The sequence below is a fragment of the Macaca thibetana genome, chromosome 11, assembly GCF_024542745.1.
Source record: "Macaca thibetana thibetana isolate TM-01 chromosome 11, ASM2454274v1, whole genome shotgun sequence".
In the NCBI taxonomy this organism is placed as follows: Eukaryota; Metazoa; Chordata; class Mammalia; order Primates; family Cercopithecidae; genus Macaca; species Macaca thibetana.
The window spans coordinates 53,585,714-53,613,597 of NC_065588.1; the positions used below are offsets into that span (position 1 = coordinate 53,585,714).

The 27,884-nt window shown below is 42.2% G+C and overlaps 1 protein-coding gene across 1 annotated transcript in view; it reads right to left on the reverse strand.

Moving 5' to 3' along the window:
* The window catches only part of R3HDM2 (R3H domain containing 2), a 152,407-nt gene that overhangs the window by 32,786 nt on the left and 91,737 nt on the right, over positions 1-27,884 (reverse strand). Inside the window, 11 exon segments of the mRNA XM_050747257.1 lie at positions 3,803-3,834; positions 7,368-7,463; positions 10,200-10,308; positions 11,203-11,343; positions 12,442-12,501; positions 13,198-13,276; positions 14,466-14,592; positions 15,216-15,302; positions 18,519-18,560; positions 20,987-21,010; positions 25,654-25,853. Coding sequence (XP_050603214.1) covers positions 3,803-3,834; positions 7,368-7,463; positions 10,200-10,308; positions 11,203-11,343; positions 12,442-12,501; positions 13,198-13,276; positions 14,466-14,592; positions 15,216-15,302; positions 18,519-18,560; positions 20,987-21,010; positions 25,654-25,853 — 997 coding nt within the window.

Below are 27,884 nucleotides of genomic sequence, written 5' to 3' on the forward strand. Positions count from 1 at the left end.
GCTCAGAGTTATTTTAATACAGAAAGGCGTTTTTCTTAAGGGTGTTAATATTAAAGAAAACACCTTTCTTTATTAGAATACCTACTCTAAAGACACTGTAGAAAAAATGGGCAAAATACATGCGAGGGTCCTTCTTTTAGGTTTTAGTGAAGCCAATCACGATGAGCTAAGAATACACTGGCACAACGGGTTAGGAACATGCTAATTCTTCTCTGCAACCCCAAGAGTGAGTGTGTGTGTGTGTCTGTGTGTGTGTGTGTAAGCACTTAAATGCTTCTCTCTATATAGTTAGCGAATTAAAAAATATTTGTTTCTCCAAAGCTTTACCCCTTTCCTTGGAATGTCAAAAGTAGAATGGGAAACAAGAAAGAAGTGTAAGTTAGGTACTCTTCAGGAACAAAACCCGACCTGAAGTGAGAGACAATAGCTACATCTCAATGGACAAAGGCAAGTATACTAAGAGGACTCAATAAAAATGAGTGTTTGTGGGGTAAGGGAATACAGCAGTGGCAATAGATGAGGCTGCTCATTAGACATTAGAGCTTGAATTTTGCAAGACAAGTCCTAAAGGCCTTTTCCACTGAAAAGGAAATCCTGCCATTTATTTTCTCTTGCTACTAGAGGTAGACAGTGAACAAGGCAACTTTAAACCAAATACCTTGAAAAGCTAGGGCCAAAATGGCAGCACTTCTATACTAATCCAGTTTCCCCAAGACAGTGATGACCAAACGCTCAAAATGTAGACTGCCTGATGATCTTCTGACTAACCTGGGTTAGCACACTACTCCCCTGAGACTTGGAGAATCTAAGTTGAGTCTTGGCAGGAAAAAGATCAATTTTCCCTCTCTACAAATAAAAATAATTAGGGAAAGCTACCCAGATTCAATTCTGAGCACTATATTGGATTGTGTGTATGTTGGAGAGATGGAGATAAAGGATAAAGAGCAGTCACACCTCATATTCGTATAACATCACAGCTGATTAGTTTTTACAAGCAGATTTAGTGCTGGTGAAAAGTTCAGCTTGTTGGGTCTGGGGAATGGGTAAAGATGCCTGTCGAAGAGGTGGCAATAAACATCAGTAAGGCCTCACTGTGGTTTATTTGTCAATGGAGCAGACTCTTCCAAAGAACTGGGGAGCTGCCATGTTATTGTCAATGTGGATGATGGAGTTTGGTTTACAGGTATTTGTTTCACAAACATAAACTGGGCCAGAAAGGTGTAAAGCAATTAGAGAAGATCAGCTTCTAAACATTAGCATTTTGGACTAGTATCCAAGTAGAGGAAGAAATTATTCTCTTAAGTGCCCATGATGCTGCATTTTAGATGACCTAGATCATCAATCAAAGCTCACTTTGAAAACCAGTAGCTTAAAAGGTCTAGAGAGGCGTGGTGGCTCACGCCTGTAATTCCAGGACTTTGGGAGACCGAGGCTGGCGGATCACCTGAGGTCAGGAGTTTGAGACCAGCCTTAACATGGAGAAACCCCGTCTCTACTAAAAATACAAAATTAGCCAGGCGTGGTGGTGCATGCCTGTAATCCTAGCTACTCAGGAGGCTGAGGCAGGAGAATTGCTTGAACCTGGGAGACGGAGGTTGCAGTGAGCCGAGATCACGCCCTTGCACTCCAGCCTGGGCAACAAGAACGAAACTCCGTCTCAAAAAAAAAAAAAAAAAAAAAAAAAAAAAAAGAGAAGAAAAAAAGAAGTCTGGAGAGGAAAGGGCTGCACCTGCTCAGTAGATCTTTCAAACTATTATCTGCACAGTTTGATGTAGTCTGATGGTCCACAGCACTAAAAAGAGCATCATTCTAATCAGTGAATCTGGATTAGGGCTCCAAATGTAACACTACTAAGAGAGGAAGGGGTGACATCTGTAGAGAGCTGGTGTGGTGTAGTGAAGAGGACACTAAACTATGAATCAGCTCCATTTTTGCTTCTATTAGCCATGTAAACTCGGGCTATTCACTTAATCTCTCTGCTTTTGTCTTCTTACACGTAAACCAGCTGACCAAATTAGGATGTTGAGAGAACTGAATCAGATAAAGTATACTCTGGTGACTGTAAAGCACTGTGCATTAATTCACACATAGGAGTTGGTTTAAAACTCCTATTTCTTATAGTTATCCTGGGATGATCTATGACCCCAAAGTGTAGACTGTGAAACAGGAATCTTGATTTTTTTGTTTTTTGTTTTTAATGAAGGGGACTCGATCTATCTCTACTACCACCAACAATGCAAGGCCCTCTCTGCCTGGGGTTTTCAGATGAACTGCAGGGCAGGATAGCCTAAGAAAAAAAGACTTGAGAAAGATGGAAAATCCTCTACCTAAGAATGGGAAATCTCACTATCCCAATTTCCACATGGTTTGGCTAGCTTTAGAAAGGGCAACAGAGAAAGGACAACTAGAGTACTAGGAGTGAGATCTCAAATCTGAGTTAGTCAGACAGTCCTTATCAAGTGTAGTAGTCAGTAAGAGAGAAACCCTTTGGAAAGGGGGTTAGACCTGAATTCTAGTGTTAAATACTCAGGTTCTCAGTATTTTCTAGTTTTTCTATTGGTAAATTGGGAAGAATATACCTAAAATGAGTTGGTAACAGACTAGACCCTATTCTGTTTACACTGCCTTGTATTATCCTCTGGGGTAGGATTGAGAGACTGAAATGAAAGGGAGGGTAGTATACCTGCTTTGCGGGGAAATGGAGAACATTGGGAACTGGGGAAGTTAATACAACAGGTTGCACCAGCATTCAGAGTAAGTAATGATCATATGAAGGACACACTTTAAGTCCATTCTAAGGCAGACAGGTCCCTTTTTTTTTTTGAGACGGATTCTTGCTCTGTTGCTCAGGCTGGATGGAGTGCAGTGGCGCGATCTCGGCTCACTGCAACCTCTGCCTCCCAGGTTCAAGCAATTCTCTGCCTCAGCCTCCTGAGTAGCTGGGATTACAGGTGCCTACCACCACGCCTGGCTAATTTTTGTATTTTTAGTACAGACAGGGTTTCACCATCTTGGCCAAGCTGGTCTTGAACTCCTGACCTCGTGATCTACCCACCTCGGCCTCCCAATGTGCTGGGATTACTGGCCTGAGCCACCGTGCCTGGCCAGGTCCTTTCTGAGGTCATCTTTCTTACACATTACATTGCCTCAAGAGAAAACTACATACGCAGAGGTGTCCGTATATGTGTCTCTCTCTCTCTCTATATATATATGTGTTATTTTTTCTTAAAGATATCTTTAAGATATGCTGGGTCAGGAATAATGTCTACACATCTTTTCAACAGATTCAGAAAAGGTTAGCCAGAAGACGCCCATTCTTTTACCTTACTATAAATATGTTTGAATCTTTCAAAAATGCCCAATTCCAGCAAATTTCTGGGAGGAAGCTGTACCTATCCCAGACACACCTATTTGGTCCCCTTCACCACCTATTTAGGACTCAAAACGAAATCAGCAACAATACAAATAAAGTCATTGACCAGGAGCCATTTTTTTTTAAATGGGGAAAAATATCCAATGTTGCAAAAACCACAAATTTAATTATTCCACAAGCAGCCATGCATGGAGCAAACCCACTCTGCTGAAAAGATTACAGCAAAACAAAATAAAATTAAAAATAAAAAGGAGAGATATAGATCACACAGAGGTACCTAAAAATCTGCCTTCTCTTGTGAGAGCTAGAAGAAAAGGCTTCTTTGGAGAGTCTGTTGGTTAACATCAAAGAAAAGCATCATTACAGGATTATATTAACCTCACTGGCAAAGCTCAATGAGAAGCAGGGAACATGCTAAGTGGTACTAACCTGATGTCATTTAGATATCCGTTCTGGCCAGTCTAGGTGAGGGGGAGAAAACGGAAAATAACTTATAAGAAAACAGCATGGCATGACCGAAAAGGATGTCCATGATGCTATGAATACCCAAGGTCCTCAAACCAAAGCTCACCCCACCAACAGGGAGAGAGGGGCCAGGGACAGGATGACCCACACCCACATACCCAATCTGACTTCTCACCTTTAATGGGAAAGAGCATTTGGTGGTTTTAGCCTTCGGATAGGTGTTTTTAAAAAAAGAGGCTGACAAAGGCAGGAGTGTGAAAAGGAGGAAGAGGAAAGTATTAACCTAATTATTATTTCCTTTTTAGCTCTAAATTTATTGGTAACCTGGGAATAACAACTCATGTCCTCGGTCCTAAAGAGTGTGTTCAAAGGAAGGGAAAAGGGAGACAAGAGAAAGAAACTTTGTTTTTGGAAATCATCCTCAATGGCTTTTCCATTTCTGTTTCCTACATTGGCCAAAATGAAAGACATTCTGACCTGAGACCCAAGGAGGGTGGGATATTGTGGAAGAGGTACTTTTCAGGGCCTAGAAAAAATGAGAAAATTAAAAGCCTGAAACATTCCCTTTGGGGATCATTTCCTGACAAAGCCACTGAGCTGAGTGAAGTGAGCATTGTGGTGGATTCCCAAGCTTTAGGAAAAGGTACCAAGAGTGTCCAGCTGCTGAGCAGAGTGAGCTCCATGCAGAGCAGAGCCTATGCTGGGCAGCTTTTCCAATATATAGCTCAGGCTCCAGAGAAGGCTGCAGCAGCAGCATTTCCATCCAAACACCCTTCTTGCCACTTCCTTTCTTTATGGGCTGCCTCCTGCTCCCACACCCAACCCCACAACTCCACCCCTAATCAGCTTCCTTTAGCCAGGCTCCTCTCCACTTGGAATCTTTGGAGTATGATGGGCTTTGGCCATAGTTCCTTGTCTAGACTTTCTGAGATTCCTGATGCCTCTACCACTACAAGAGTTAGAAGTGCTGAAATCAAAGTGATAAATCTACAAGGATCTAACGAAGAATACATACATTAGTAGAGGCTTGAAGACTAGAAATCAGGATAAAAAAAAGAGAAGCGCTAACTTTGCCTTTGTTATAGTTGTAGGTAGATACAGTCCAGTGTTGTATATAATTAGCTCCAATACCCTATTATAAATTGTCTGTGCTTTCAGAACATCTGTAGCTTTGCTAATGGCTATCATAGTGGGGCAGTCATTTTCCATGTGTAAGTGAAGCAGAGGAACACATCACAGATAGTCAGTTAGGTTACGATGTCACTGGTACTTCTTAATCTAAAGAGCCCAGAGCAGAGCAAGCTATTGAGAGGTGGTTTACATTAGGGGGTTAAGAGTGTAGACTCTGGAGCCAGGCTGAATTCAAATACTTAGCTCTTTTGCTAACTAGCAGTGTGAACTTAGGTGGTTGTTTAACCTTTATGTGCCTTAGTTCCTCATTTATAAAATGGGGAAAATAATATAAACTACTTCATAGGCCTACTATGAGGACTGAGTTAATCTATATCAAGTACTAAGAACAATGCCTAAAAGATAGTAAGTGCTATATAAGTGCTTGCTGCTTTTTTTTTTTTTTTTTTTTTTTTTTTTTTTGAGACGGAGTTTTGCTCTTGTTGCCCAGGCTGGAGTGCAATGGCACAATCTTGGCTCACCGCAACCTCTGCCTCCCGGGTTCGAGCAATCTCCTACCTCAGCCCCCTGAGTAGCTGGGATTACAGGCATGTGCCACCATGCCTGGCTAATTTTGTAATTTTAGTAGAGACGGGGTTTCTCCATGATGGTCAGGTTGGTCTCGAACTCCCGAGCTCAGGTGATCCGTCTGCTTCGGCCTCCCAAAGTGCTGGGATTACAGGCGTGACCCACCGCACCCGACCAGTACTTGCTACTATTATCCACCAACCCGTTCTGTTGGCCACAGCCATGTACAAACTTCTCCTCTCATTCCATCTACTTGGTTTGTAGGTAAAGGTAGAGAACCCTCTTTGGGCTATGGTTGAATAATTTGGAAGATGGACTTTTCTGACTCAGAATGGAAGTCTACACAACAGGAGGTAAGAAGGTTCCTTCTCCTTGGACTTTGGGCCAGAAGGTTTGTTGTATATCAGTTCCCAGTGAGGATCTCTGAGACAATGGAGCAAGTACATAGAGTTGTTCAGTTTTTTAGTTGGAGACAGTATTTTTCTAAACTAATGATGATGATGAAAAGATATATATCTCTATATCTATATCTATCTATATATATTTATATTTCCCTTGTGAGAAGGGGAGAATGGGAGAATGGGAAGAGAGTAGTGTTCATCTAAGTATATTGATTAAAACTGACCATCTTTTGCCAGGCACAGTGGCTCATGCCTATGATCCCAGCACTTTAGGAGGCTGAGGTGAAAGGATCACTTGAGCACAGGAGTTTGAGACCAGTCTGGGCAACATAGTGAGACCCCGTCTCTACAAAAAATAAAAAAGTTAGCCAGGCGTGGTAATGCGTGCCTGTAATCCCAGCTACTCAGGAGGCTGAGGCAAGAGGATCGCTTGAGCCCAGGAGGTTGAAGCTGCAGTGAGCTGTGACTGTGCCACTGTACTGCAGCCTGGGTGACAAAGCAAAACCCTATCTAAAAAAAAAATAAATAAATAAAAATAAAAAACAAGGAAAACCCTGACCATCTTTTGACAATGAAGGGAGACTGGTTTTCCCTCTTTTGTTACTCATGTGATTGTGAGATGGTGCTCATATCTGGATACTACATTTTCTGGAAATTTGTTTCCCTCTTGTACACCCACAATGTTTCCTGAATTTCTGCTATTCTTCTCTTCAATCTGATAGGCAAAGGCAACCAGATACAGGGGTACCAAGTATATTTGATGTGGCCCACACATTTAAGAATAACGTTGCCTAAACTGATTCATGTTGGCTTTTAGCCCTAGGAGCTACTCCTGCTGTAGGAAGCAAGGTAAGAAATATAGGAAGAAAGAGACTTCCTTTTCAGGTAGAGACTGGAGGGAATAGTGGTACTCTCTGTGCATGCAGAATGTGGAGCTCATAGAGAATGGATGCCAGACCTGTGCTCTAACAATCACCAACATATCCTAAAAATGAGGCTGGTCAAACAAGATGAATGTACAGCCTGTGTGAACACTATGTCTTCCACTTAGAAGCAAAGATGCCTAAAATGGATAGAGGGAGTGAAAGAGGGTAAGCAGGAGGAGGGTTTTAGAGGCAAGATTCAGACCCTGCCAAAACCATTTCTATTTTCAGTCTAGGCAAATTTACCAAATTCAGCCACTCCAAGTTTTAGTTCTCTTTGTATACCATATGGCAGAATGTATTGAAACAATATAAGTGAAAATCTGCAGCTTCCCAATAAGCCACATTTAGTTTTAGAGATCAAATCTGGGGTTGGCTGATGTTGGTTAAAATAAAACAAACAAACAAACAAACCCAAAAACATTTGTGGAGGGTTCATTCCATTCACAGTTCCAACGTTTAAGAGCTAAAAGCTATGGGCTGACAACTCTCAGATGCTACACTTACCTCTCGGGCAAATATTCTCTCTCGGACCCTTTGATATTCCTCCTCTCTCTCTTCTATTGACTTGCTCCTCCTTCCATCCTGCAATGGAACTCTGATCTAGATCGATGAGCAGAATTAAGCTAGTTAAGTTCTCCTCGTACTGCAAGCTCACTGCACACCAGCAAGGAAGAGAAACCGGGAAAGTTTATAGTTGCCATCAAAAAAATGGAAAAAAAAAAAAGAATAAAATTTCCAGTCCTGGAGAGGTTTTACTGGGTACATCTGACCATGCAGTTTGGGAGATCAGATTTTCTGGATGGCTGGGGACTCTCCATCTCCCCACCCCTCCCACCCACCCAGTATCAAGAATAACAACTATTTATAAGGACTGGGTTGCTTCCCTCTAGTAATCAGGTAGCCTCCAGTCAGTAAGGATCGAGAAAATAGCCCTGGGAAAAGGGACAACACTGCTTTAGAGGGAAAGCAAAGGATAGATGGAAGCTGAAATGGGAGAAGAAACAGGTGTTTAGCAGAGCTGAACATAGAGGAGGAGGTTTATAGAACTAGCACCTGGCATTATTCCTCATTAATCACTAATGCCATGGCCTGAAGACCCAAATCACACACAGCTCAGCAAAGAGGGCCTTGGAAATGAAATCCCAAGGGCGAAGCTAAACTCAAAGTCTAAGCATTTTTTTCCTAATCTTAACTATATTAACTGGAGGTGGGGAAGGGGAGAGACAAATTACAGAAATAAAGAAGAAAGAGAACAGAGCAATACAAAGAGAAAGAAAAGGAGAACAGATAGAAAGAGGGGCAGAGAAAGGAAGAGAAGTAAGGTACAGTGGAGGAAGGGGAGAGATAGAGAGATTGACAAGGAAAAGAAGGAAATGGAGGATAGAGAAGAACCTTACATTCTCTAGAAAATGTAGTGAGGTAACCAGAAGGGATGGCTGGGCAAATCACCACCTCTGAGTAGCCTACCATCTAAATCCTCATCATGATCTTTCCTCTCCTGGCCTGCAACTGGTCAACACTGTCCAGGGTAGGGTGTAATAAGAGTATCCTTATCCGTACTGCTCTTGAAGGCAAGGAGTTCTAAGGGAGAAAACTCATCAAATGAATATCACCAGATTATAAAAGATTCTGACTTCCACTCCAGAGGCTTTGAAAGCTTCACAAGAAGCAACTAAGGAGATTGCTGCTCTAGGCTGGTCTTCCTGATCTTTACCAATCTCCAAAGGTAGCCATAACTTCAAGAATATCAACCTTGCCTAGATTTAGTTCTCATTAGCTTCAAGAACCTAAATCCTACCAAATGTCCTTTTATAAATTCAGTTCCAAGAAGACACAGGACCTCAAGGAGCTATATTGTCCTCAGCCCCTAGGTAAACCAATGGCAAAGTAGAAAGAACATAATGGGCTTTGAGGTCAGGCAGAATCTCAGCTCTGCCACCTCCCAGCAATATAACTTTACGCAAGTAACTTAACATCTCTTAGCCTCAGTTTTCTTATATGTAAAGTGGGGATAATAACCCCCATCCGTATTGGGTTGTGAAGAGGATTAAAAGAGATAATGCATACAATGTGTTTAGAACACAGCCTAGTTCAGGGAAAACACTCAATAAGATAGCAATTATTATGCTTATTATTAACGTCACAGACAGAAAGTACACAGAAACAACCCTATTGGATCAAGCCTGAAGCTGAGAGATGAAAAGTTCACAATAGGGACAGACTCCACTTTGCCCCAATGTGCCTCTAGGCCTGAATAATTCCTGATCCACAGAAAAAGGGTTTTGGAAAATGGAGAAGGGCATCAGGATGGAAAGGCTCTTTCTCGTTTTTAAAATTTTGTCTTTTTGTATGTTTCTTTGTTTTCAATCAGTCCCAGCGTGTTTGTCCACAGTAGATAATGGCACTTTTCTCAAAAGGACTCCCTCAAATACTCAAGTAGCAAGCAGGAAAGGTCCTGGTCTCAAGACCATACAATATCCCAAGAAAACTAATTTTGACACTAGAGGTAAGATATTATTATAGTTATTAATTAGCAAGATTCATGTAGGCTCTACTCAACCATGGTCTTCAAATCTAATCCCTTTTGGAGGCCAAGCAGAGGCAGGCTGGATCTAAACCTTCTTAGCTAACCCCCAAATAATCACTTAATATCTAAAGGATAGGCTTGAGGTCAAAGCAATAGCCAGGCCCATTTAAAGGGACGGGATAAGTTGTTTCCTTCTTATTCCCACAGCAGTGGATCACAAAGGGGATCTATCTGAGGTTCCCAGCATCAAATGTCAAATTAACTCACTCACCTTGGTGGAAGGAGTTGGAAAAAGATTAAGGAGTTTGCAGAAAGGGATCAGAAACACTTTTATAATTGGGTAAATTAGATCACAACTTTGCCAGTTCAAGGCTAGCCCTAAGCTAGGATAAGAGCTGAAGTGGGACAAAGTAGCTTTTTGTGGTTCCCAAAGAAATCCCTAACTATTAAAGAAAAAAAAAAAAAAAAAGAATGAAACCAACAGCTGGATCAAGGCTGAGGCAGGGATCAACCTTGCTTTATTCCAAATGATGTGGTGTTAGAAGTCAGTGGCAGACCCAAGGAGTTCCAGGCCAAATGAGATCACCTAGCAAACCTCAGCACCATGTCTCTCTAGGGCTAAGAGGGTGGCATCCAGTTCAACAAATAAACAGTTCTCAACATTAAGCCAAAGCCAACTCAGTATAGCTCAATACATTTCTCCGTACTAAGATATTTTGAGTTTTCTCCATCCCACAAAAATTCTTCTCCCTTCCCAGTTTCTCTTACTGCAATCTCTCTGTATAGGCCCACCCCTTTCCATTCTTCACCTGGTTATCATCTCGGTCCATACTGGCATCATCTCTCTTGAGAATGAACCTCTGTTGAAATTCTGTATTCTTCTCATCCTTTATATGTTCTGAAAACCTCTGTTCAGGGCTGAGATTTGGAGAGAAATGTGAAAGGAAAGGAGGACAAAGACCCTTTTGTTAGGAAGCAGACCTATTAGGTACAGCTCTCCTAAATTACACAACTCACACTCAGGGAATTTCTGGAGTAAGGAATCCAAAAAGTCACATGCAGGTTTTAATGAAATCCTCAGGGTCTGTTCTTTATACATCTATAACTTCTCTTCCTCCATAGTTATATCTGTCCTATCAGTGAAGACAGGCTAAGGCCAGACTTCCTGAAACACCAGTCCCTCTAGAATCTATCTCCAAGGCCTCAGAAAGAGTAGGAATTAATTATATAACCAACCCCAACCCCAAACCCCTTCCCCGCAAAATACTTAAAAAAATATATATATTTTTTGAGATGGAGTCTCACTCTATCACCCAAGCTGGAGTGCATGGTGTGATCTCGGCTCACCACAACCTCTGCCGCCGGCGTTCAAGCGATTCTCCTGCCTCAGCCTCCCGAGTAGCTGGGATTACAGGCACCTGCCACTGTGCCCGGCTAATTTTTATATTTTTAGTAGAGAGGCTGGCTTCAAGAGAGCTTGGCCATGCTGGTCGTGAACTCCTGACCTCATGATCCACCCGCCTCGGCCTCCCAAAATGCTGGGATTACAGGTGTGAGCCACTGCGCCCGGCCATTTTAAAACTTTTTTTTAAAAAAGGTAATAGAGATAGGATCTTGCTATGTTGACCAGGCTGGTCTCCAACTCCTGGCTTCAAGCAGTCTTCCCATCTTGGCCTCCCAAAGTGCTGGGATTACAGGCGTGAGCCACCACGCCCAGCCATCTGCAAGAGACATCCTGATCCTACACCTTCCTCTTCCAACCCAGCAGGTTATCCCAAGGAAGTCTTCCCAAACCATGGTTTCCTCCCTTACATTCTTGTGTTACTAGTTTTGTTGATGATGACAGCTTTCCCAGTTTGATCAACATTGTGGTCCATCCCAAAATAGGCAGCTACCCGGTGTAATAGCATCCGGTGATACGAGGTCATCTGAGGGAACTTCTTGAACTGATTACTGAAGGGAAACACGGGGGAAAAAAGTGAAATAAGACAAACAACTGCAATAACAACCAATTTTAATTTTTCTTATGAGTATCTAAAGTGGAAAGTTTCTTAGGAGAAACAGACATAAGAAATACGGATATTTACTAAATGGGAACCAAACAGGTTTCTCTCAGTTTCTTTATCTACAGTATTCTGCAGATTACTATGACCTACTTTCCTCATTAAGACTACTCATTGCTGGGTGCAGTGGCTCATGCCCATAATCCCAGCACTTCGGGAGGCCGAGGCGGGTGGATCAATTGAGTTCAGGAGTTCAAGACCAGCCTGGTCAACATGGCAAAACCTCGTCTCTACAAAAAATACAAAAATTAACTAGGCATGTGCCTATCATCCCAGCTACACAATGGCTGAGGTACAAGAATCATTTGAACCCAGGAGGCAGAATTGCAGTGAGTGAAGACTGTACCATGGCACTCCAGCCTAGGCGACAAAGAAAGATTGTCTCAAAAAAAAAAGACTACTTATTAAGCCCTAGGTCCCACCCACCTAGATGATGTTTGATAAAGAAAAAGGAAGACATTTAAGAATAGTAAAATCTGGGACAAGGGCGAGCTGCTGAAAAGATATAAATTATTTTTCAACTGAAATCTACATAATAACTTAAAAACTTCAGTATGTTTTCTTTTTTTTTTTTTTTTTTTTTTTTGAGACAGAGTCTCGCTGTGTCTCCCAGGCTGGAGTGCAGTGGCATGATCTCGGCTCACTGCAAGCCCCGCCTCCCGGGTTCACGCCATTCTCCCGCCTCAGCCTCCCAAGTAGCTGAGACTACAGGCGCCCGCCACCACGCCCGGCTAGTTTTTTGTATTTTTAGTAGAGACGGGGTTTCACCATGTTAGCCAGGATAGTCTCGATCTCCTGACCTCGTGATCCACCCGCCTCAGCCTCCCAAAGTGCTGGGATTACAGGCTTGAGCCACCGCGCCCGGCCAAAAACTTCAGTATGTTTTCAAAAATCACACTTCAAGGGAAACATCTCCTAAAATTGTACCTAAATTTATTTCCAGTGCCCCCTCCCACATCTAAATATGTATTTCATGCAAGTAACTTACTTGTTGTCGTTAATAAATTCCAGAATCTCCTGTTCTAATTTTAGCAGCATCATTCTGTCCCTGTTTAAAAAAGATTAAAACAAAACAAAACAAAAAGCAGCCCTCCCATAGACATTGAAAGTAGGGATTGAAAACACAACTTGCTCATTATAGAAGTTGAAAAAGGTATATATCCAAACCCAGTAATGAACCATAACGCTGCTAAGCCTCACTTGCCTATTTTATAATATTTTTAAAAAGAAAAACAACCCGAGTATACATTTTGCAGGTCCTTCAATCATATACTTTGTTATACCATATCAGAAATCTCACTGTTAGCAACATATTCATATAAACACGTTATAAATCTAATCGTCATTCTATATTCCATCTTGTTATATACAGAATTTTAAAGGAATTATAATTTAGCTTATGTACAATCAACTGTTTTTTCTTTCTGTGCTTTTTATTTTAGCTCCTCTTACTATCACTCCCAATGTGTGCTTTTTAATCACTGTACTCCCAAGCCTTCATATTTCTCTGTTTCTGCATTCTTCTTTCACAGAATTTTCCCCAATTCTTCTGAAAACAGAAACCTCAATGTGAGAGTATTTTGAATCCCTCACAGAATATAAAACTATACCTGACAAATACTGGGGGGACAGGGAGATGAGCATCCTAGATTCTAAGAATGGAAAAATTCTGGAAAGCCATTTGGCCTCTTGGAATCTTGCTATCCTCTAACCTCTTTTCCTCTTATACCCATCATGTTATTACCTTGGGTTCTTTTTCAGTGTATTTACAAGAAATTCATGTAGGTCTATTCCAGTGGAGTCCGTATATTCCTGGCTGGAGTCTAGAACCACCACAACAAAAGAAATTTAAAATAAATGAAACTGCTTTGCATGCTATCTAATCCTAAGCAGAAGTCCACAACCTAACCAAGAGATACAAGAATAGGAAAGCAAAATCAAACTTCCAGGGTTTTAACATAAAATCCAGAATGACCTTGATGTGCTAGATCCCAAAATTCCACATCAAAATGACAGAAGAAACAATCTGGGCCATAGTATTACATCAATATTACACTGAAAAGCCATCTGTCATCAATAGGTATTTACTGAATGTCCTGATCAAAACAAAGCAGGTTTTATTAAGGAAAATAAATTCCAGGTAAGGGCAGTCAGGGCTGAATTTTCCAGAATCTCAGTAAATATGCCCAAACATTATTTTTTAATCCTGTTTGCCTTTTCTAATCAATTATCATTTTTATGGACTATGTCTTTTTGCTACCAGTACAAGAGTTTAAAGGCAAAGACAGTCGAATAATTAGAGACAAATCTGCATTATTAAAAAAAAAAAAAAAAAAAAAAAAAACCAGGCCAGGTGCAGTGGCTCACACTTGTAATCCCAGCACTTTGGGAGGTCGAGGTAGGTAGATCACCTGAGGTTAGGAGTTCGAGACCAGCCTGGCCATCATAGTGAAACTAAATATCTCTACAAAAATACAAAAGTTTGCTAGGTGTGGTGTCATGTGCCTGTAGTCCCAGCTACTCGGGAGGCTGAGGCAAGAAAATCGCTTGAACTTGGGAGGCAAAGGTTGCAGTGAGCCAAGATCATGCCACTGCACTCCAGCCTGGGCGACAGAGGGAGACTCTGTCTCAAAAAAATAAAAATAAAAATAAATAAACAAATATCACCCTAGCCATCCCCAAATCAAAATATAAATGGCATCTGGAGGATTTGCTACCAATGATGATCAATGTCACCATTATTCCAGAGCACAAGTAAAATCAGAATTGACTACATTGTCCTCCCATGGATAATGCCAATGCATATGGAGTAGCTGTCTGTGGCATGCGAGCTCCTAAGGCAGGTTCAGTTACAGAAACAAAGAAAGTAACCTAGTTAGGCATCTCCTCAAGCAACCAAGTTAGCAGAACACTACAAATTAATGGGCCAGTAAGGCTAGCAGGTACCAGGCTTCAGGATAAAAGTAAAGGGCACAGCCCTAGAACAGATAAGAGATGGGAAAAACTCCTCACCTCTGGACAGCATCTTTCTTGGGATCTTTTCTTTGTTTTTGTCCTTGTCTTCCTTTTCAGAGACATCTTTTGTGGACTTTTCTTCCTCCTTGTCAGAAGGGCAACTGATGTGCAATTGAATTATATCCTTAAGAGGAAAAAGGATAATCAAAGGGGGAAAAGGATTTTAACTTTCTTGCAGCTCCCTTGGAATCTCAAAGAAGGTAAATATTGGGGTGGCAGCTCTCTCTTACAGATTAGTGTTATTTTGCTAATTAAACTATTTTAGTTTTGTTCTATCAAGAGGGTAGAGGCACAGCTTTTTCTGCCAGCAAGCACAGCCTACTTTATGGAGAGCTCAAATTACACAGGCTGTTCTTGGCATAGGTGTTGGATGGGAATGGTTCTAACCACCAGAGCGGGAGGGTACACATAAGAAAATAAGATCTAGCTCTGGGATCTTCTTGTCTGCATCATCCTAGGTGGTCAAGATATGAAGTCCTATACTTCATGCTGTCAGCTATGCTGGGGTTATTTTCTTTTTTCTTTTTTAGGGTTCCCCTCCTCCCTGGCACAGATCTGTCAGCACTGCCACTGCCACTGGAACCCGCAGCTGGGAGGAGAGACCATGCCCTGTTTTAGTACAACAGCTTTGTTCTGAAGTACCTTCTACCCTGATTTTCAAGTCTGATGTTGCTGTGATTGCTGTACTACATTTTACCAAAAAACTGCCAAGCGCAAAAGCCACACTTACTCCTGCAAATGACCTACCTGGGTTTCTAATGGCCCATCAGCAAATGGGGTGGAGGACTCCTCACACACTGCCAGGCTGCGCACCAACTTTAGCTTGGAATTAGACTGAAAAAAACAATTTTCAGTTTTGTTTTTTTATATATCTTATATCTTTCTTCCCTTGGTGAATATTCAGAAAGCTTTTGGCTGAATGAAAAGTGTCCTCTTTGGCTCTGTTACTTGCTGTTTCCATTAAACAAGGGATGGGTCCTACTCACCAGTTCCTGATTCACTTGAAAGATACTTCTCTTGCTTACAACAGTAGACATGTACAAACTGGCTATGTGGACAGATGGTCGGAAACCATTTCACTTAGCCCTCTTCTCTCTTCAGCCCCGTACTCTAATTTCAGTCTCAGAACTTTATGCAAATACACATCAACATAGCATAGTAGAAACACAATGGGGCTGAGAGCCAAAAGTCCTAGCTTCAACTCCTGGTTTTGTACTTACAAGCTATGAGACCCTGAGCAAATTACCTTACCTCTCCAGGTCTCTGTTTTTCCTCAGGAAAATGGCGATAAATACCTAAAATTATCTAAAAACCTGTTGTGAGAATTAGATAATATATAGTACGTAAATATACATATCATTAAATAGTGCTTAGCATACAGTAGACAATAAATGCTAAATGACTCTAAACCTGAGATGCCAAGGGTATGGAAAGAAGTGTCTAAGAAAAGAGTAAGAGAAAGACAGGCCAAGCATGGTGGCTCACACCTGTAAACCTGGCATTTCGGAAGGCCGAGGTAGGAGGACCACTTGAGGCCAGGAGGTCACAGTCTGGGCAACATAGTGAGACCCTATCTCTAAAAAAATTTTTTTTAAAAATTGGCCGGGCGCAGTGGCTCATGCCTGTAATCCCAGCACTTTGGGAGGCCGAGGCGAGCGGATCACGAGGTCAGGCATCCTGGCGAACACGGTGAAACCCTGTCTCTACTAAAAATACAAAAAAATTAGCCGGGTGTGGTGGCGGACACCTGTAGTCCCAGCTGCTCGGGAGGCTGAGGCAGGAGAATGGCGTGAGCCCAGGAGGCAGAGGTTGCAGTGAGCTGAGATTGCGCCACTGCACTCCAGCCTGGGCGACAGAGCAAGACTCCGTCTCAAAAAAAAAAAAAATTAGCTGGCTATGGTGGCACATGACTGTGGTCCCAGCTACTCGGGAGGCTGAGGTGGGAGCACTGCTTGAGCCTGGGAGGTTGAGGCTGCAGTGAGCTGTGATCATGCCACTGCACTCCAACCTGGGCAATAGAGTGAGACCCTATCTCAAAAAACCAAAAAAACAAACAAACAAAAAAAAGATAGATAAAACTTTATTAATACTTGGGATTTAATGCAATAAAACCTAATTTGCCCGCTTTACTTCTGCTAGCTGGTGAATCCCAAAAATATCAGAAATCCACTATGCAAATCATTTCTCTCCTAGTGACCCACCCAAAGCTAAAAACTGTAGGGTGACTCATCAGAAATCTACCTATAAACATTTACTGAGACTCAATACACAATAAAACCAAGGATTACAATAAACACCAAAGCACAAGACATGACAGGTATGCTCCAGGTAGTGCAGTACAGAGGAAAGAACTTGTGAGCCTGAAGAATTAACTTCATGCCTAATTCTGCCACTTGCTACTGAATGCACTTTGTTAAGCCACTCAATCCCTATAGCCCAAGTTTCCTCATCTGTAAAATGGAGATAATAGCTGTCTTACTTATCCCAAAAAATTTGAGAGGAACTAAAGTAGCAGTAAGTAACCTCTGTTTTGAACTTTAACATCAAGCGCATCACTATGGATCAGGCCACGCAAGACAAGCCACAGAGCCAATTTTTAGTTCTTGGCCTTCTTCAAACTCAAGTCACACAGTAGCTGAGCCACTCTCCAAATTCTATCATTATTTTTTTGGAGGAACAGAGTAGCCAACCTTAATTATTACTTTTGGAGGCAATTCTTCCCAATGCAAGAAAAATTTAATACTTTACTGCTTCCCAGCTAAATTAGAAACCTATCACATACTAACACATGTAGTCTTCCCTGATAACTCTGCTTAAAATAATCTGTGAGGTGCTAATTGTATCATGTAATGATTAAAAGCAAAATCCTCTTCCTGCCCCTAAAAAGTGAAACATTAAGTTACCTGGGTACAGTGGCTCATGCCTGTAATCCTGGCACTTTGTGAGGCCAAGACAGGTGGATCGCTTCAGCCCAGGAGTTCAAGAACAGCCTGGGTGACATGGCAAAATCCCATCTCTACTAAAAACACAAAAATTAGCCTGGCATAGTGGTGTGTGCCTGTAAGCCCAGCTACTTGGGAGGCTGAGGCATGAGAATCACTTGAACAAGGAAGGCGGAGGTTGTAGTGAGCCGAGATCGCACTACTGCACTCCAGCTACAGAGTGAGACTCCATCTCAAAAAAAAAGAAAAATAGCCAGGCATGGTGGCTCATGCCTGTAATCCGAGCACTTTGTGGGGCTGAAGCGGGTGGATCACCTGAGGTTGAGAGTTCGAAGCTGGGCGTGGTGGCTCATGCCTGTAATCCCAGTACTTTGGGAGGCTGAGGTAGGCGGATCACTTGAGGTCAGGAGCTCCAAACCAGCCTGACCAACATGGTGAAACCCCGTTTCTACTAAAAATACAAAATTAGCCGGGCATGCTGATGCATGCCTATAAGCTCAGCTACTTGGGAGGTTGAGGCAGGAGAATCGCTTGAACCCGGGAGGCGGAAGTTGCAGTGAGCCAAGATTGCGCCATTGCACTCAAGCCTGGGCAACAGAGCAAAAACCTCCAAAAAAAAAAAAAAAAAGTAAAACATTAGCAGGAAAAAAAAAAAGCCTGTATTTTTAGGATATCCAAAAATGTTGAGTCATTTTTCTTAGTGGGCAGGATTTAATCTTAAAGAAAATTTACAAGTGAAAAAAAAAAAGGAAGGGTTTGTAAGACTCATATAAGCAGCCATTCTCCTAGAGAAGCTAGGAGTGAGCAGAGAAACTGGTATTTCAGCACAACTAGTATCCAGTTCTTTCAGGCTCTGTGGAAGGCTCCAGCTGGGCAGCCTTTCAGGCATCAAATGTGTATACACCTATGTATGCATACAGTTTCCATTAGAGGTGTGTATGTGTAGGTGTACATGTGTGTATTATGCAGGTTCACAATTGGGGTACAGAGTACAGGTGAGAAAACTCTGCCTACATAATCTGAACAAACTAGATAGTCATGACAAGTCCACTTGTGAAATGTATTACTAATAACATTAGAAAAGAAGCTACAGAGGAAGGGCTCTCACCTTGGCTCTTTTCCTGGCATGACCATGGTTAGATGTCCGCCTCTGTTAGAAGGGAATTGGAAAATATTAAAGGTGGAAGAAAATCAACATGTAAGTTAAAAACAACACATGTTTAGAAAGAAAAAGCACTAACTGTAAAAACCATTACAACAACAGCCAAACCATGATGAAGACTAATTGATGTGAGTTTCTCCCTACAACCTACAACTCTAGCAACTGTGACTGGAAAGGGACTACAGGCCATCTACAGTCAAATCACCATTCACCATTAAGTAAGAGAATCAGAAGATGGTCAGATGTGGTGGCTCATGCCTGTAACCCCAGCACTTCAGGAGGCCGAGGCAGGCGGATCCCTTGAGCTCAGGAGTTTGAGACCAGCCTGGGCAACAAGGCAAAATCCCATCTCTATAAAAAAAGAAAAGAAAAAAGAAAGAAAAAAAGAAAAGGAAAAAGAAAAAAATTATCCATGTGTGGTGGCATGCACCCGGGAGTCTGAGGTGGCAGGATGGCTTAAGTCTGGGAAGCAGAGGTTGCAGTGAGCCGAGATCATGCTATTGCACCCCAGCCTGGGTGACAAGAGCCAAACCCTATCTCAAAAACAAAACAAAACAAAAACCATTAAAAAAAAAAAAAGTTGGAAGACACTGATTTTGTTGGCCTATTTCACAGACTGACAAAAGCTACTTTTGGACAAACCATGGTATCCTGTCCTATTTAGGATGCTTCTGGAAATGTCCCTACCACAGCATGAAAGAATGTTTTTTCCCCGAAGCCTGTTCACAGAAGCCTATTTAACCCATAATGGATATGAAATATGGCCCCCAACCATCAATTATAATAACATCTTTATAGGACAACACACACATTCATTGTTCCAACTTGGGATACCCAAAATATCTGTTCCTATAGCTGCAAAAATGCAATGAAGAGTCTTCTTCCCAAATGCCTCCCTCCCTGAGTATCAGGATACAAAGAAGGGAGCATAAAAGACAGGGATAAGACCTTCAGAGCAAAGGGGAGAGAGTGGATAAGGGGCAGGACAGAAACTGAGGAAGATAAAGAATGAAGGTATAAGGTGGGATAAGGAAGGAACAGCCAATTAATAAGATTTGTAAACATCTGAGAAGTCAAAATGGGGGCTTTTGGGAAGAGGTTGGGTAGGGTTATATATGGGGATGAGGCACTTAGGAGTTCTGAGATATTTGGAATGGAACTCCAATGGGACGTAGAGGGAACTGAGGCAGGAGGATAGGGGAGGGGAAACAAGTCAGAGACAGAGTACCAGCATGGCCTTGGGTGGGTGAGGATTTCTCTTTTCTTGGTCTTCTTCACTAGTTAGCAAATAACATGGCCACAATGCAAAATGGAGAACTGAGAAGGTGGATGGAAAGAAAAAGAAATGATGGTGGATCTGGCTCAGTGGTAAGATCTGTTGCAGTAAGGGAAGATTCATAGTCCAGAAGTATGAAGCAGTATTTGTCACTACTTTTTCAAACAGGCAATACATACACATGGCACAAACATTCAAAAGGCACAATGGGAGTATATATAGAACAGTAAGTCTCCTTTTACAATTGTAGCTGAGACAATTGTAATTGTCCCCCAGATACTTGGTTCTCTCCTAAATGGTCAACCAGTATTGAAGTTCTTTTGCATACATCCAGGAATATTTTATGCATATATAAGCTTAGTATATGTGTACACACAGGTTTTTAAAAAATCAAATATATTGGCTGGGGGCAGTGGCTCACGCCTGTAATCCCAGCACTTTGGGAGGCCGAGGTGGGCAATCACCTGAAGTCAGGAGTTCAAGGCCAGCCTGGCCAACATGGCGAAACCCTGTCTCTACTAAAAAAATACCAAAATTAGCCAGGCGTGGTGGTGGGCACCTGTAATCCCAGCTACTTGGGAGGCTGAGGCAGGAGAATTATTTGAACTTGGGAGGCGGAGTTGCAGTGAGCTGAGATTGCACCACTGCACTCCAGCCTGAGTGACAGAGAAAGGCTCCGTTTCAAAAAATAAAAATAAAAATAAATACATTGTACATACTACTGTGAACCTTGCTTTTAAACTTTTTTTCATGAGTATCATTCTATAGAAGATCTACCCCATTTTTAATGGCTATATAGTATTCCACTGTATAGCTATACCATAACTTATTTTACCAGTCTCTAATGTTTCACCATTTAGGACGTTTCTGACCTTTTGTTAGTATAAACAATAACCATATCATTGAATACATATGTAAATATAGTATATCTGTAGTCCATTTAAAAGTTTTTTATGAAGTATTCCTAAATTGCCCCTCAAAGTGGCTGTACCAATTTAGACTGTTACCAACAATATATGAATGAATCTGCTTATTTCCCAGAATGGATAGTTTTAACAGCCAAACATATATTAAAAGCCTAATATACACCGTGTTATCATGCTAGCTACTGGAGGATATGGAGATAAAAGGCACAAACCTTGTCAAAAAGGAACTCATAATCCTGTTGGAGAAGACAGACAAACAGACAATTACAATACAGTACATTAAGTGTACTAGAGAGGTACTCATGGAGTGCTACAGGAGCACACAGCAGAAGCATCTGACTCAGACCTAGCAACCCATAGATTCATACATTTATAGATATTGAATGCCTGCTATGTGCCTGCGTTGGCCTTAGAGATACAATGGTGAGCCAAAACTGACCTAATCCTGGGCCTCGTAGTGCTTATAGTTCTGTAAGGAAGACAGACATTGATCAAAGAATTATACTATATAGACCTACAATAGGTTTTCAAAGGCTTCCTAGAGAAAGACATCATCTAGATTGAGTTTTGAAGGATAAATAGGCATTAGACAGATGTTGGTAGGAGTGGGAATTGGAGGAGGTCAGGATAAGAATATTAAGGTGGGCATTCTAGGCAGAGAAAGCATGTACAAAAGCATGCTTTTCCCAAACTTTCAGCTCCTATTTATAACAGGGACCAAGGAATCAGATAATGCTGATGCACTGGATATCAGAGGTGATGGCTGACAGGCAAGAGACTAGGTCACAATATACCATGCTGAGAAACACTGGACTTGGCTTAAGGCAGTAAGACACATAGAATGTTTAAGGCAGTAAGACACATAGAGTTAACACAGGCAGTTCTTTATTTCACAACCACCTTTCTAAAACAATATGGTACATTTATCAAAAGGGATTACAAGTTTAAAGGCAGAAAGCCCAACTAAGAGGCCTTACCAAGTTGGCTTTTTTTTTTTTTTTTTTTTGAGATGGAGTCTCGCTCTGTTGCCAGGCTGGAGTGCAGTGGTGCGATCTCGGCTCACTGCAACCTCCACCTCCTGGGTTCAAGCGATTCTCTTGCCTCAGCCTCCTGAGTAGCTGGGACTACAGGCACGCATCACCACACCCAGCTAATTTTTTTGTATTTTTAGTAGAGATGGGATTTCACCATCTTGGCCAGGATGGTCTCGATCTCTTGACCTTGTGATCCACTCACCTCAGCCTCCCAAAGTGCTGGGATTACAGGCATGAGCCATCGCGCCTGGCCTCCAAGTTGGCTACAGGACATTCCTGGCTGGGCTTGGGTAATCCCAGCACTTTAGGAGGCTGAGGGTGGGTGGATCACCTGAGGTCAGGATATTGAGACCAGCCTGGCTGACATGGTGAAACCCCATTTCTACTAAAAATACAAAAATTAGCCGGGCATAGTGGCACGCACCTGTAGTCCCAGCTACTTGGGAGGCTGAGGCAGGAGAATCACTTGAACCTGGGAGGCAGATGTTGCAGTGAGCCAAGATCACGCCACTGTGCTCCAGCCTGGGTGACAGAGCGAGACTCCATCTCAAAAAAAAAAAAAAAAGGACACAGGACCTAAGTTCAGTATGTGTTGAGGACTTGCCCATTCTAAACAGAATCTCCGAACCTGCAATTTATAGCATTGTTTCCATGCAAAAGATGTTCTGAGTTTCACTTGCTGATCCCAAGGATATATCTCATACATTATATATCATGAGCGTCCCTTTTCCCCAAGCTTTTCAGCTCCAATTCATAACAGGGACTTCTTTGAAAGGACCACTTAGGTTCTTGGGGAGACTTCCAGGGTGTAAAACCAGGGAAGACTAGAGGAGAAGCAGAAATGCTTTTTCTTTTTTTTTTTTTTTGTTTTTTGAGATGGGGTCTTGCTCTGTCACCCAGGCTGGAGTGCAGTGGTGCAATTTTAGGCCACTGCAACCTCCACCTCCCAGGGATTCAAGTGATTCTCCTGCCTCAGCTTCCTGAGTAGCTGGGATTACAGGCATGCGCCACCAGGCCCAGCTAATTTTTGCATTTTTAGTAGAGATGGGGTTTCGCCATGTTGGCCTCGAACTCCTGACCTCAAGTGATCCACCAAGCTGGTCTCGAACTCCTGACCTCAAGTGATCCGGCTAGGTCTCCTAAAGTGCTGGGATTATAGGCATGAGCCACTGCACCCGGCCATGCTCTTTTTTTTTTTTTTTTTTTTTTTTTTTTTTTTTTTTTTGAGACAGGGTCTCACTCTGTCACCCAGGCTGGAGTGCAGTGGTACAATCTTGACTCACTGCAACCTCCACCTCCCGGGTTCAAGCAATTCTCCTGCTTTAGCCTCCCAAGTAGCTGGGATTACAGGGACACGCCACATGCCCAGCTCAGAAGCAGAATTTTTAGTGCTGATGAAGGTGTAAATGGTATGTTGGGAAATGGATAGAGAGTAGAGCGCTTCTTAAGGTACTGTTCCATAGGATCCAGGGAGGCTGACAAGACGGCACTTTGCAAAAGGAACATGAGCTCCAGTAGATGGCAGCAGCAGCCCCACCTGCTCTACCAGCAGCAAAAGGAGTCAAGTCCCAGAGGAGGCAGGTCCCCTTCCAAACCCTGACACGTTGTATTTGTATTTCCAGGTGAAGACTTTTTTTTTTTTTTTCCCTTTTGGGTGGGGGTGGGGTGGGGTGGGACGGAGTCTCACTCTGTCACCCAGGCTGGAGTGCAGTGGAGTGATCTTGGCTGTGACCTCCACCTCCTGGGTTCAAGCAATTCTCCTGCCTCAGCCTCCAGAGTAGCTGGGACTACAGGTACATGCCACCAGGCCCAGCTAATTTTTTGTATTTTTAGTAGAGACAGGATTTCACCATGTTGGCCAGGCTGATCTCGAACTCCTGACCTCAAATGATCTGCCCACCTTGGCCTCCCAAAGTGCTGGGATTATAGGCACGAGCCACTGCGCCTGGCCTGAAGACATTTTTAAACTAAGTGAGTGTCCATAAAGCATATAAAATCTATAGATGGGGCCAGGTGCAGTAGCTCACGCCTGCAATCCCAGCACTTTGGGAAGCCAAGGCAGGCAGATCACCTGAGGTCAGGAGTTCAAGACCAGCCTGGCCAACATGGTAAAACCCCACCTCTACAAAAAATACAAAAAATTAGCCGGGCATGGTCGTGGGTGCCTGTAATTCCAACTACCCTGGAGGCTGAGGCAGGAGAATTGCTTGAACCCAGGAGGCGGAGGTTGCAGTGAGCCAAGATTGTGCCATCGCACTCCAGCTTGGGCAACAAGAGTGAAACTCAGCCTCAAAAAAAAAAAAAACCTATGGATGTCCCTTCTTTTCTGCCTAGCTTCAAGTACACAAAACAGAAATTCAGAACACCATTTATAATTGTGTCCTAAGAATAGAATAACTTAGACCCAAAAGTTCATTTAATTATTATCTTTCATGTAACATGACAGCACATAATGAAACATTCATCACTTATCTGTACTGAATATTTAAAATTCATTATTTGTATCAGTGGAGGCTGGAAGTACAGCTGGAACAGTGGCAGACTGTCTCCACAAACTCTGGTAGAATTGGTAGGGAATGACAACTCACATGTAATAATGGAAAGAAAAACAGCCAGAGCAGAGACTGGTGAATTGTAAGAGGAAAAACAGTAGAAAAGCAGGCAGTTAGAGAACAAAATATCTCAGAGAGCTGTCTAATTTTAAGTCATTCCTTTATATTATTGCTGTTTTAATCTTTAAAGAAGACAAGCCTTATGTGAATTGAATTGTCTAGAAAAATTATGCTTCAAGTTTCCAGATCCTCTAAAATGTTGTTGTTCCTGTGTTTTAATCTAACTTCTTGCTGGTGTTAATTGTCTCTTGACTTATAATAAAATCAGTTTTCACCCCTGGGCACGAAGGAAAGGATTTATTGGGCTTGGGTAACAGAAGAAACCAGCAGTGACCACAGAGGAAGGGCTCTAACAGGTCGATGAGAGGAGGCTCAGAGTTTGGGCTGGCCAGGCAGAAACCAAAGAAGAACCCCGTGAGGAAGTTTGGCTAACTATCTACTACTATCATTTCTGTACTACAGTATGAATTTGGATGAAAAACAACATGGCCAACAAAGAGTGAAATTCCTTTTACTCACATTTACCAAGTGGCAAGCTCAGAGGCTATTTCTGACCCAGAAAAATGCTGACTGCTTTAACACAACCAGGATATGAATTTAACACTGTGTGTAAAGCCAGGAAGCTCAAGTTTTAAGAGTTTATTGTATGAGTCATTTTATGACTTGTTAAATATGTATTTGTATACAGTTTATTTTTTGGTAATAAAAAAAGTCAAAATGCAGCAAGAACCAGTGAACTCAGGCCCAAATAGATTAGGAATTTTACTGTCCTTTTTAGACTTCATTGTGGACTACATGACAAAAATGGAAGATTTTATTTTGAGAGCTGAAGCTGGAGTTTTTAAAGAGAATCAAGTGTTTTTAAAAGTGACTGATTCTTACACATTTCCACTTTTATTCAGATATAAAGAATGTTGGCCGGGCACAGTGGCTCACACCTACAATCCCAGCATTTTGAGAGGCAAAGACAGGAGAATCATTTGAGGCCAGGAGTTTGAGACCAGCCTGGGCAACATAGAGAGACCCTGTCTCTACAAAGAAATTTTTTTATTAGCTGGATGTGGTTGCACATGCCTGTAGTCCCAGCTACTTGGGAGGCTGAGGTAGGAGGATCTCTTGAGTGCAGTGAGCCCTAATTGTGCCACTGCACTCCAGGCTGGGTAACAGAGCTGGGTAACCCTGTCTCTAAAGGAAAAAAAAAAAGTGTGCATATAATGCACTTCCAATCTTTACCTGTGTCTCCTGACGCAAACTGGTATCTTCACATTCTTTCTCAATTTCTTCCTTACTTGGAGTCTTAGATATAAACTTGTTTTTGTTTACAGATTCTTCCACCAGTTTTTTTTCTGATTCTTTCATTATTTCCAGGGTCTCTTGAGTAGTGTTACTGTTAGACATGTTCTTCAATAGAATACAGTGGCCTCTATGGACTCCTAAAGAAACATCAAATGCATTAAGCAGGAGGTATGTATCCATACTTAACAAATACACAGGACTTATATTTCACATGGGTACATTTTTTTCCAGTAGCCTCCCTATAACCCAGAGAAGAGTTATTTAATAAATGCTGTCCCTGCGTTCATTTCTTTAAAAAAAAAAACAAAAACCTTTATTGAGGTAAAATTGACATAAACTGCATATATTTAAAATGTATAATTTTATATTATGACACATGCATTCACCTGTAAAACCATCACCCCAATCAAGACAGTGAGCACATTCATCATGCCCCAAAGGTTCCTCATGTCCCTTTGTAATCTCTTCCTCTCTTCCCACTACCCCCAGCCAACTACTGATCTGTTCTGACACTACAGATTAGTCTGCATTTTCTAGAATTTTGTATAAATGGAATCAATCACACTGTCTGGACTCTTTTACTCAACATAATTATTTTGAGATTCACCAGGATTCAGTTCTAAAGTAGTATGAGCCCTCTTGACACTTTATTTTCTCCCCTTGTTCCCTACAGAAATTTGCTCACATTTCTGGCTCAGTCACTTCACGCATTAGATTCTCTCCAGCAAGAAGAAAATTATAAAGCTCTATTGACTACTAGAAAGGAATATTCTCCTTTCCCAAGGAAGAACTTTCACAGCTACCACAAACCCACAACACTGTTACCAACTTCAAGCTATTCTCCCTTCAAAAAGAAGTAAAATCAGACAAAGCTTAAATGGTTATAGAATATATAAAATCCTACAAATATATATATATTTTTAGATGGAGTCTCACTCTGTCACCCAGGCTGGGGTGCAGTGTCACAATCATAGCTCACTGCAACCTTGAACTTCTGGGCTCAAGCAATGTTCTCACCTCTGCCTCCCAAGTAACTAGGAATACAGGCATATGCCCGGCTAAATTTTTTTTTTTTTTTTTTGAGACGTAGTCTCGCTCTGTCGCCCAGGCTGGAGTGCAGTGGCACGATCTTGGCTCACTGCAAGCTCTGCCTCCCGGGTTCATGCCATTCTCCTGCCTCAGCCTCCTGAGTAGCTAGGACTACAGGTGCCTGCCACCATGCCCGGATGATTTTTTTCTATTTTTTAGTAGAGATGGGGTTTCACCGTGTTAGCCAAGATGGTCTCGACCTCCTGACCTCATGATCCGCCCACCTCGGCCTCCCAAAGTGCTGGGTTTACAGGCTTGAGCCACTGCACCCGGCAGGCCAGCTCATTTTTGAGATTTTTTTGGGAGAGATGGAGTCTTGGTATGTTGCCCAAATTGGTCTTGAACTCCTGGACTCAAGTGATCCTCCCACTTCGGCCTCCCAAAGTGTTGGGATTAGAGGCGTGAGCCATCGCACCCAGCCTTAAATTCTTTCCTTTATCTTAAGCAAGCTGAAAAAACAAGAAGAGAACTTTGTAGATATCTGTCCTTCAGAAAAATTGGGTCCCTCCCTGGAGGAAGAATCTTTACTTTGCTATACACTATTTGGGTTTAGTCAATCTACTGTCTGCCAGTGATAGAGTATCTATAGTGCAGGGACGGCTGTTTCTTTATCACTTACTATCACTACCTGGGAAATCCTGTAATGAAGCCTACACAGTTCTCCAACCACACACTAAGAAACAGAAGTTGATACTCTATACACAGATGCATGTCCTCAATTGCCGAAGTCAAACACGTTTAGCTCCAACAATAGTTTGCAGAGGTTTCTCCTTATACAGGTTACTGACTGTACTTCAACCCTAAAGACTTCTTTCCCTCCTTTACTGGTAACTCTCCCAGATGTCACATCTATTCCCAGTGAAGCCCTAGAAACAGAATTAAATAAACAGACAAATGGTTAGCAACGCTTCAAGAAAATTGTCACAACAGATATTTTTCTCTCTTTTAAATCAGTTTAAAGGGTAAGACGCGGCCGGGCGCGGTGGCTCAAGCCTGTAATCCCAGCACTTTGGGAGGCCGAGACGGGCGGATCACGAGGTCAGGAGATCGAGACCATCCTGGCTAACACAGTGAAACCC